At 41.9% G+C, this 10,925-nt stretch overlaps 1 protein-coding gene and 1 pseudogene across 1 annotated transcript; both read left to right on the top strand.

Annotated features, from left to right (window-relative positions):
• The first annotated feature begins 3,237 nt into the window (after nucleotides 1-3,237).
• On the top strand, nucleotides 3,238-10,899 carry nanog (nanog homeobox). The gene is made up of 4 exons (XM_023275449.3): nucleotides 3,238-3,827; nucleotides 9,517-9,899; nucleotides 9,985-10,113; nucleotides 10,433-10,899. Exons 1-4 carry the CDS (start codon nucleotides 3,416-3,418, stop codon nucleotides 10,805-10,807), a joined length of 1,299 nt encoding a protein of 432 aa, XP_023131217.1. The 5' UTR covers nucleotides 3,238-3,415; the 3' UTR covers nucleotides 10,808-10,899.
• Nucleotides 4,455-8,049, top strand: LOC129347967 (uncharacterized; annotated as a pseudogene).
• Nucleotides 10,900-10,925: the final 26 nt, after the last annotated feature.

The raw sequence follows: 10,925 nt of genomic DNA, 5'->3' as shown, positions 1-10,925 counted from the left end.
TTTGGGATTTTATTTCCAAATGAACTACTTAACTAATCCATCCATTATCAGAACTGCTGCAGATTCATATCATATTGATTCATTGTATCAGAATCAGTAAAGAAACAGTAAAAAAAAAAATTGTTTCTACCGTTACGTGCATAACTTCGAAATTCAATTAAATAAAAAGGGCTTCTGATCAACCTGTTTGTTTTCCTGATTATTTACATAATAGTAATATCACCAGAGACTTGAATACCTCTGTTTATAACTCCATCAATCAAAGACATTTGCAGAAAAAAAGTATTTTGCCATATGCTTACTAATAAAATGTTATTGACTGTTTGATTTCTTAGGAAACTAAAATTCTCCAATGCTTCATGTAGGGTTGATACAAAAGCTTTGGCAATATGCAAAAAAATGTGTTTGCTACATGAACTTGTTTACCCCACTTTAACTCTTGCCAAACGCAGTGCAGCAGTGTTCCCATCCCAATCACCGAAAACCAGTCTGTAATCCTCTCAGCACATAGAAATGCTAATGACCTGGACACTTGTTATCCCACCCTCTATGCACACCTACAACGCCAACCCCCACCTGTACGTCTCGGCTCGTAAAAGATCAGACAAACACGCCTTGCCCCACCGGAGAGCAGTTAGAAATGCTTATGTGCCCATTAGGTCGGCTGCTCTCTCATCATTTCAATGGTAACTGCATCATTGACATGACAATGCAGAGCAGGAGGTGGAACACAAACAACGCTCAGATAGTAATGCACAAGCTAATCTGTTTCATCTTTGTGAAAAGGTTTAGAAATGGGAGTAAAAAACGCAGTCTGTGTCAACATGCCCAGTCCATTGTTTAGGGTGAAAGAGGTGGGGTGTTGAAGGAGGGTTTAAGGTTAAAATTTAGTGTTTTTCTTTTAAAACACTTGTTGTGCACACATGAAACATCCCAATATATGTTTTAAATCATATTTCCACCTATATACTGTACTCTGCATTAGTCTTCAAACACAGTAAAAACATGAAATTCTGCTGCTTTAGCTCCATAAGTGGATTTCTCAGTTGTAAACAACAATGCTGACTAAGACAAATTAGTAGTTCATAAACTATTCATGCTTGAGACCCAGATACTATATTTAGACTATTGACCTGGAACTGATGCTCATGAAAACATGCAACAGTCATGCAACTGGAGTGCTGAACACTCATGCTCAAGGGTCACACAGGGCTAAAGCTTATTGCTGCCAATTCTGCAAGTTAATGTTATTTACAGCAAAATCTGTGTTTAGACAGCCCACTTTAGTTATTAAACTGATCTCTCATGTGCAGAAGCTGATTTTATTGCGGTGATGCGAGGGGAAATGTAAAAGTGGTACACAAAAACTCAAGGGAGGGAAGTTTTTATGCTCAAGATGCCTTAAAATATACCCTGTTTTTCTGAACCATATGATCAGTGCGCAGTAATACCTCTGTTTCCAACTGAGAATACAAGTGATGCTTCTGATTGCTGAAGATAAATTCCTGCAATGAACACAAACCACAAAATAATTACAGTCTGAGCCATGTACACTAAAACCACCAGACACAAGAACAGCTTCTTCCCCTTGCCATCACCCTAATAAAAAGCTGAGCCATTCCTACACACCTGTACAACAAATCAGTGTATATGTACATTACTTTTTGCACTAAGAACAGCATTCTCTGCTTTTTCTACTGTGGTATCACTCCAGCAATTATCATTTTGCACTACTGTGATCATATATTTTTTTCTAGCTTGGGAAATATCGGTATATATTGTGTTATATTTATTTTTAAGACTACTATATTTTTTCTCTTCTTCTTTCTATAGTTTTTATGATTCTTTTTCCTTATTCCTAGGGTGCAACCAACAGCCGAAACCTTGTATGTTCTGTACATACTTGGCCATTAAAATTTAGCGTGACCGTCACACCAGGAGGACGGCATGACTTTGTAAAACCATTGACATGACAGTTTAGATACTGCATAATGCATAAATTAATTGTTTAGCTGTAACGTGCAGTGTGGTAATTTGATAAATAATAGATATGCATCATGTAACCAAAGTGTCTCTAGTGATGTAGGCTGAAACTAAGCTAAAATAATGAGGGCCTTAAAACTAGATTTTGACATATAAGCAAAGGGCCTCAGGGTAGACAAGCTTGAATAGAGGAAATAAAAAAATACTAATATACTAATATAATCAAATAATGCAACTGTGCACAGTGTGGGCCTTTTGCAGCCACTGGGATACTGGGGCTCCTTGAGTAGCTGCCTGGTTAGCCTATCCAACTTTGGTAACAGCTAAAAAAAACCTTTGTTACATAATACATATCTTATTTTATTGAATTGAATTCTACAATTCTCCACTTTCATTTAGCAGATGCTTTTGTCCAAAGCGACGTATAACTGAGAGTAGATACAACACAAGCAAGGATCTAGTCAGGAGACACAACCTGAATAAATGCCATGAAACAAGCTCAAGTGTGATAACAGGACTGTGGTGCCTACAGGCAGTGCAGATGTAATGGGAATTGTTTTTTTTTTTTGCAGTCTGTCAAGTGCACTGAAAACAAATTACTTCAGATTAGATTAGCCTTTAATTGAAGGCCTCTCTGCCCATGGTGCGTCATATTTCTACAGTGGCATTACTATATAAACTAAGCTGCAGTAATTTGCGGTAGTAATTTGGTTAAACAGAAACTGATTTAGATGTCATGAAAACACAGTATCTAATGAAATAATGACAACCTTAAAGCTAAATTTTTGACGTACAAATGCTCTATGGGCTTTAAAATTTGTAATGAAACAGGACCAAACTTCAGACCCTTATCATGTAAGCTCAATAAGCGCAAAAGAGCTGCATATAATAAATGTGAGTCCAGGATAGGCATCTGGTTTGCATGTCTGACTTTGGGAATCCAATGAAACTCAATGATTGTGACATTTATTGGCCTGATCGGAATCTTTGAGGCATAGTTGATCAAAACACAGGTAAAGTAAATCTAAACATCTATAATTTAACATTGTGAACATTGTGGATTTAGGTACATCTCAGTTCGAAATGTTTTCAGTTCTTTACTTTCCCGTTTGTATCCAAACACAATGAAACTGAATTTGAAAGCAGATCACCTCAGTGGCCAATGAAGAGGCCTCACTGCCTCCCAGGAGAGTGGATCAAAGACATTGGCTCAGATGAGGACTCCCACCTCCATCCTGTCCACACCCACACACGTCCTTAAAAACAGCGGCTGTGAGGCTGCCCGGTGTTTTTGAACCGTAACCAGGTCCGTTTGTTTTACCTGGACGGATTCACACCTTCCCGGGGTCCTTCCAGCTTCGTTTGCAGTAATTCTTCACCCATTTTTTTTCAGAGTGTATTTTCATCGCGTTGCGGTGAACCCACCTGAGCCATGGCAGACTGGAAGACGCAGATAAGCTACAACTACAACCCTCCTTACCATGCCTACGCGTACGGCCTAATGTACCAGTCCGGGTCCGAGCAGAACCACGGGAACCTGACCGGCTGGGGCGAAGGCACGTTCACCGACCTGAGTAACTACAACGCTGGGGTACCACCGGCCTACTACTCCGTCGCCACCACCGCCAAGACCCAGGACGAGTCTCCGCCTCCCACCCCGGAGCAGAATGCCGTTAACGACCACTGCCACTACCAGGGCTCCGGGTTTGTTTATTTCGGGGAGTCCCAGACCGGCCGCCTGCTGCTGGCGGGACCCCAGCGGGCTGCGTACCAAGCCCGTGAGAACGAGGTGGGACGGCCCGGGAGCGACTCCATCAGTGATACCGAGGCGCACACTTCACCAGGTATGTAAATATGTGGCAGCGAAGTTACGTTTAACTTTATGTTGTTGTAAGGCTGTGTGCCAGTGATTACATGTCCGAGGCTGAAAGCGATGATTTCTTGGAGAGTCGAGTGTGAAGTGCAGTTCAGGTCCATCTTGGATTTCAAATGTCCCGCCACTGGATTACAAAAATAAAATGGCGACATCTAGCGACTGCGTTTCAGAACGGAAAACAAAACATGTTAAAGGAAATGGGCAGCTTAGGATACATTTTTTTTGTAACATTATTGAGTTTTCTGAAGATTTTCTTAGTGGGCTTTATTTTTTATCACCAGATTCTATTTTTGTATGCATGCATTTAATATAGCTTAGTGTTTTCTTTGCCCTTGGTGATTGATACCAGATGTGTCCAAGTTGGATGCATTCTTTGTATCACAGATTATTTAGAACTATTTTAAGACCCGATGCAGATCTGATGTGGAGGCACTTCAGTGCATTCCTTTTTCTACGAATATAGATTTGCTTTTGCAAGTTGAAACAATGTCTTTTTCATTTTGAGTGCACAATATTACAGTAATGCATATAACATTTAGGTATTTCTTTTAAATTGATGGTTGAGCAGTCATAGTGATCCTGCTGACGTCTGACGTTACGGTGAGCGTATTGCGTCACTTCCTGTTGTAGCGCTGTGTTGTGTTCTGTGACTGTTGTAGCTTATCCACTCCATCTAATTTGATATTCATTAAATCTGTGTAGCGGTAATATTTGAATCGTAACATACACTCGTTTTCTTCACGCACCCTCTCAGTACTTAATTCTAAGTTAATCTGTTATCTCTGTCCGCTAGCCTAGCACTTAGCAGTTAGCATGGCTTCTCCCTCTTCCTCTCCTTCTCTTTCCTGCTCAGTGTGTCACATGTTTAGTTACTCCTCTGCCTACTTTAGTGATAACGATACCTGTAATAAATGCAGTCTGTTTGTAGCTTTGGAGGCGAGGCTCTCTGAATTGGAAGCGCGGCTCCGCACCATGGAAAACACCCCGCTAGCTGTTAGCCAGGCTCCCTTAGCCGGTGCGGACCGCAATAATATAGCTGCTAGTGTAGCTTCTGCTAGCCGTCCCCTAGCAGCTCCCGAGCAGCCGGGAAGTCAGGGTAGCTGGGTGACAGTTCGTAGGAAACGTAGTCCTAAGCTCAAGCCCGCTGTCCCGGCACACCACAAACCGCTTCACGTTTCTAATCGTTTTTCCCCACTCAACGACACACCCGCTGAGTAACCAACTCTGATCATTGGCAGCTCCGTAGTCAGAAACGTGAAGATAGCGACACCAGCGACCGTAGTAAAATGCCTCCCAGGAGCCAGAGCGGGCGACATAGAAGCAAATTTGAAACTGCTGGCTAAAGATAATCGTAAATACAGTAAGATTGTTATTCATGTCGGCGGTAATGACACCCGGTTACGCCAATCGGAAGTCACCAAAGTTAGTGTGGCATCGGTGTGTAACTGTGTAACTGCCTGATCTGACAAGCGATGATATGTTTAGCCGTATGGCATCGTTTCGCCGCTGGTCGTCTACGTGGTGTACTGCAAACGACGTTGGCTTTATAGACAATTGGAGCTCTTTCTGGGGAAAACCTGGTCTGATTAGGAGAGACGGCATCCATCCCACTTTGGCTGGTGCAGCTCTCATTTCTAGAAATATGGCTGATTTTATTAGAACTCCTAAAGCATGACAACCCAGAGTTCAGACCAGGATGCAGAGTTGTAGTCTTCCACACCTCTCTGCAGTTTCCTCTCAGCTGTCACCCTCCAGTAAATCACTTAGCTTTATTGAGACTGTGTCTGTCCCCCGACCACCAAAATTCAATAAATTAAGCAAATCAAAAATAAACAAAAGACATAGTAACCATAAAAATCTAATTAAAATTAATACCACTATTTCAACTGAGCGAAGAAACAGGACAATTAAATGTGGTCTGTTAAATATTAGATCTCTCTCGTCTAAATCTCTGTTAGTAAATGATTTGATAACTGATAACCAGATTGATTTGTTCTGTTTGACTGAAACCTGGTTGCAGCAGGAAGAATATGTTAGTCTAAATGAATCAACTCCTACTAGTCATACTAACTGTCATGTTCCTCGAATCACGGGCCGAGGAGGAGGAGTGGCAGCAATTTACCTCTCTAGCTTAAAAATGAACCAGAGACCTAAACCTAGTTACAGTTCATTTGAAAATCTTACTCTCAGTCTCTCTCATCCAGATTTAAAAGCTCAGAAACCAGTTTTATTTGTTGTTGTATATCGTCCTCCTGCTCCTTACTCTGAGTTTTTATCTCAATTCTCAGACTTTTTATCTGATTTAGTGCTCAGCTCAGATAGTCATTATTGTGGGTGACTTCAACATTCATGTTGACGTGGACAGTGACAGCCTTACGACTGCTTTTAATTCAATATTAGACTCAATTGGGTTTTCTCAACATGTAAATAAACCAACTCATAGTTTTAATCATACCCTTGACCTCGTTCTGACTTATGGCATAGAAATCAAACAGTTAACAGTATTTCCCCAGAACCCTCTTCTTTCTGACCATTTTATGATAACATTTCAATTTACAACAAGAGATTGTATAGGAGTTAAGAATAAATATCATTACAGTAGATGTCTGTCTCACAATTCGGTGACCAAATTTAAGGAAATAATACCCTCTCTATTTAGTCCAGCACCACTTACTGATATAATGGAAGGGAAATATTATAATTTTACCCCCACAGAAGTGGATTATATTGTTAATAATGCTGCAGCCTCACTGCGTACAACACTTGATAGTGTTGCACCTGTAAAAAAGAAAGTTCTATCTCAGAGAGGACCTGCTCCTTGGTATAATTCCCAGCTGCGGACTTTAAAGCAGGCGTCCCGAAAGCTGGAAAGGAAGTGGTATTCCACTAATTTAGAGGAAGTTTATGTAGCTTGGAAAAATAGTCTAGTAATTTATAAAAAAAGCTCTTCGTAATGCCAGGACAACATATTATTCATCTTTAATAGAGGAAAACAAGAACAACCCCAGGTTTCTCTTCAGCACTGTAGCCAGGCTGACAAAGAGTCAGAGCTCTGTTGAAACTTGTATTCCTTTAGCTTTGAGCAGTAACAACTTCATGAGCTTCTTTACAAATAAAATTATTACGATTAGAGAAAAAATTACTCTGGCCCTTCCTGCAAATGTCACAGATGTATCATCGAGTACAGATACTTTAGAATTGGCTGTAAGACCAGATGGATATTTAGAATTTTTCACCCCCATACATCTCTCTGAACTCATTTCAATAGTTTCTACATCCAAACCATCAACATGTCTTTTAGATCCTATCCCAACTAGACTGTTCAAGGAGGCTTTACCTTTAATTAATTCCTCAATGTTAGATCTGATTAATCTCTCTCTAGTAACAGGGTATGTACCACAGGCTTTTAAGGTTGCTGGAATCAAACCTTTACTTAAAAAGCCCACTCTAGATCCAGATGTTTTAGCCAACTATAGACCAATTTCCAACCTCCCATTTCTCTCCAAAATTCTGGAAAGAACAGTTGCAAATCAATTATGTGAACATTTACAAAGGAATAGCTTGTTTGAAGAGTTTCAGTCAGGCTTCAGAGTGCATCATAGCACAGAAACAGCTCTGGTGAAAGTTACTAATGACCTTCTCATAGCGTCAGGTAATGGACTGGTCTCTATACTTATTTTATTGGACCTTAGTGCAGCATTCGATACAATCGACCACAAACTTTTATTACAGCGAATAGAATATTCTATTGGCATTAAAGGGACAGCACTGGACTGGTTTAAATCCTACTTATCAGACAGGTTCCAGTTTGTGCATGTCAACAATGACTCCTCTGAGCATACTAGGGTTAATCATGGAGTTCCTCAGGGTTCTGTCTTAGGACCAATACTGTTCACATTATACATGCTTCCCTTAGGCAACATTATTAGGAAGCACTGTATTAATTTCCATTGTTATGCTGACGACACTCAATTGTATTTATCTATGAAGCCAAATGAAACTAATCAGCTAGCTAGACTGCAAGATTGTCTTAAGGACATAAAGACCTGGATGACCTATAATTTCTTACTACTAAATTCAGACAAGACTGAAGTCATTGTATTTGGCCCCAAACATCTTAGAGAATTGCTTTCAAAGCATATAGTTACTCTGGATGGCATTACATTGGCCTCCAGTACTACTGTGAGGAACCTCAGGACATGTCCTTTAACTCGCACATAAAACAAATCTGTAGGACTTTCTTTTTCCACCTGAGAAATATTGTGAAAATCAGGAACATCCTGTCTCAGAGTGATGCAGAAAAACTAGTCCATGCATTTGTTACTTCTAGGCTTGACTACTGTAATTCCTTATTATCAGGTTGTCCCAATAGCTCTCTGAAACATCTACAGCTGATCCAAAACGCTGCAGCCAGAGTACTGACGGGAGTTAGCAAGAGAGATCATATTTCTCCTATATTGGTTTCTCTTCATTGGCTTCCTGTTAAATCTAGAATAGAATTCAAAATCCTTCTTATGACATATAAAGCTCTTAACAACCAATCTCCATCATATCTTAAAGACCTGATAGTACCATATTATCCTAGCAGAACTCTTCGCTCTCAGACTGCAGGCTTACTTGTTGTTCCGAGAATCTCTAAAAGTAGAATGGGAGGCAGAGCCTTCAGTTATCAGGTACCTCTCCTGTGGAACCAGCTCCCAGTTTGGGTTCGGGAGGCGGACACCCTCTCTATTTTTAAGACCAGGCTTAAAACCTTCCTTTTCGACAAAGCTTATAGTTAGGGCTGACTGGGGGACCCTGACGGGGTGGGCTGGTGTTTTCATTTGCAAAACTGACTTCCCCTCTTGACGTCCCTTTAGTTTGCCCCTAGTTATGCTGCTATAGGCCTAGGCTGCTGGGGAACCTCTCTTGATGCACTGAGCCCTTCTCTAACTACCTATGTATTTACTATATATACCATTATTGCATTACATTCACTCTGTTTCTTTCTGTGTCCTTTCTCCGAGTGTCCCTGGTCCCAGAGCTGGATGCTGGATGCTTCAGATGTGTGGCTGTGTTTTATGGTCCTTGTGTCCCACCCCCACACCTCCCTATCTCTACCCCTCTATCTGTATCCCTCTATCTCTACCTCTACCCCTCTATCTCTACCTTTCTACCTCTTCTGTCCCTCTCAACCCGCCCGGCCAGCAGGCCGATGGGTCCCCCCACATTAGAGCCGGGTTCTGCTCGAGGTTTTTTTCCCTGTTAAAAGGGTGTTTTCCTTGCCACTGTCGCCTTTTGGCTTGCTCTGGGGGTCAGGCATATGGGTTCTGTAAAGCGTCTCGAGACAATTTGACTGTAATTGGCGCTATATAAATAAAATTGAATTGAATTGAAAATTGAATTGAATAGTAATATTATTGCTTGTTGCATCATGCAGCATCGTATGAAAAATTATTCATATTAAGACCATCAAGGCAAATGGGGCAGGTTGCCTTCTTTGTAACGGGTATGTCCAGAAGTGTAGGAAATTTTCAGGATAAGGTGTCAGTAGGTCTATGATGTCCAGTAGCTGTTGTCACATAAGAAGTTCTTGGAAGGTGACGTTGCTGCTCTATAAAAACCGTCTTCTGCTCTGACTATGTCGACTCATTTGGTCTCTGTGTTTTCTCGCTCAGACTCCTGGAGCTCCAGCAGCAGCAGCAAGGAGGGGAGCCTCCCCCTGGCAGACCCTGCTACATGGGTCGAGAAAGACCTTCTTGAGGAGGCCAGCAACAAGAGCCCTGATGCCAACAGGACCGTCTCCAGCTCTCTAAGAGAGGAGTCACAAGTGTTGGCCACCACAGAAGGCGAGGGCACCGACAATGACACCTCTGCACCACCTTTAACTGACCCAAAGAAGCAAGGCGCCGCTGGCGTAAACAACCCTAAAGGAAAGGTCCGGACAGCCTTCTCAGAGAGCCAGATGAACGCCCTCGTCCAGCGTTTTAGTGTGCAGAGGTACCTCACCCCGTCTGAGATGAAGAGCCTGGCCGAGCTCACAGGCCTGACCTACAAACAGGTGAGGGATTTATGAGGCCTAATGGATGACAAGCAAAAGAAAAACTTGTGTGCAGTTTCTGATCAGCTGCCATTCTGTGTTGCAGGTGAAGACTTGGTTTCAGAACCGAAGGATGAAGCTGAGGAGACACCAGAAGGACACCACCTGGGTGTCGGAGCGCTATTCTGTCAACAAGGAAAGCATGTACTCCAACATGCCCTCACACATGCCACCTGTAAGTAGCACTCATTATTTGCAGCATTAGCATATATGTGCAATTTATATGTTAATTCCATCATATTATTTGAATGATTTTATTGTTAAATTACATCGAACTAGTCAAAAGTAGACTGTCCTGCCCAAGTTTCTTGTTAACTAGTAACAAAGAAAAAGCGGTTTGGACATAGAACAAGACATCCGTAATGGAGGCCTAACCAAAGTCTGGTTATGGCCTTAAAGGCTCGATGAAACAATACTATCATCATAAAATACATAAATGAGATATTATTAGTAAATTTGGTATTAATTTGAACTACCTCTTGTTTGTGTTTCAGTATCAGGAAGAGGCGCGCCCCCCGCTGAGGGAGCATTACAACCAGCACATGATGGAGGCGGCCTTCAAGAAGACAGCTCCACAGAACCTGGCCTTCTATCTGGCTGCCATGGGCTCTGCTGCTGGATCTCCTGGGTATCCCCCCTGGTCCTCTACATCATCACAGGCCGCAGTGCCCAACAGGCCCCAGGTGACCGGCTGGTCCATGCCACCAGGTGTCAGTCATTATGACTACAACCCTGGCACGTTCAACCTGGCCGGTGTCAACGTTGTGAACAACGTTGGGCACGACCCAAGCTTTGACAACAAGGATGGAGAGCCTATCAAAGGCCAGAGCACCATGAACACTGCCATGGTACACAATGCCAGCCTGTAGTCGATGTTTGAGCTGATCATTCTATGAGTTTTTTTTGTAAATGTTTTCTAGCGCCTGTGTTTTGATTCTTCTCTTTGAGCTTGCTGAATTTAGTTGTAAGTAACTGATGTCAGTTTTT

This window comes from Amphiprion ocellaris, chromosome 22 (genome assembly GCF_022539595.1).
Source record: "Amphiprion ocellaris isolate individual 3 ecotype Okinawa chromosome 22, ASM2253959v1, whole genome shotgun sequence".
Taxonomy (NCBI): Eukaryota; Metazoa; Chordata; class Actinopteri; family Pomacentridae; genus Amphiprion; species Amphiprion ocellaris.
The sequence above is the reverse complement of the archived record's forward strand: the minus strand, read 5'-3'. Positions and strand labels throughout refer to the sequence as shown.

Excerpts from the sequence above, each read along its gene's own strand:
- nanog (XM_023275449.3), top strand. The coding sequence starts at position 3,416 with ATGGCAGACTGGAAGACGCAGATAAGCTACAACTACAACCCTCCTTAC. Across the intron at positions 9,900-9,984 it reads CAGGCCTGACCTACAAACAG|GTGAAGACTTGGTTTCAGAA; the intron begins GTGAGGGATTTA and ends TCTGTGTTGCAG. Across the intron at positions 10,114-10,432 it reads TGCCCTCACACATGCCACCT|TATCAGGAAGAGGCGCGCCC; the intron begins GTAAGTAGCACT and ends TTTGTGTTTCAG.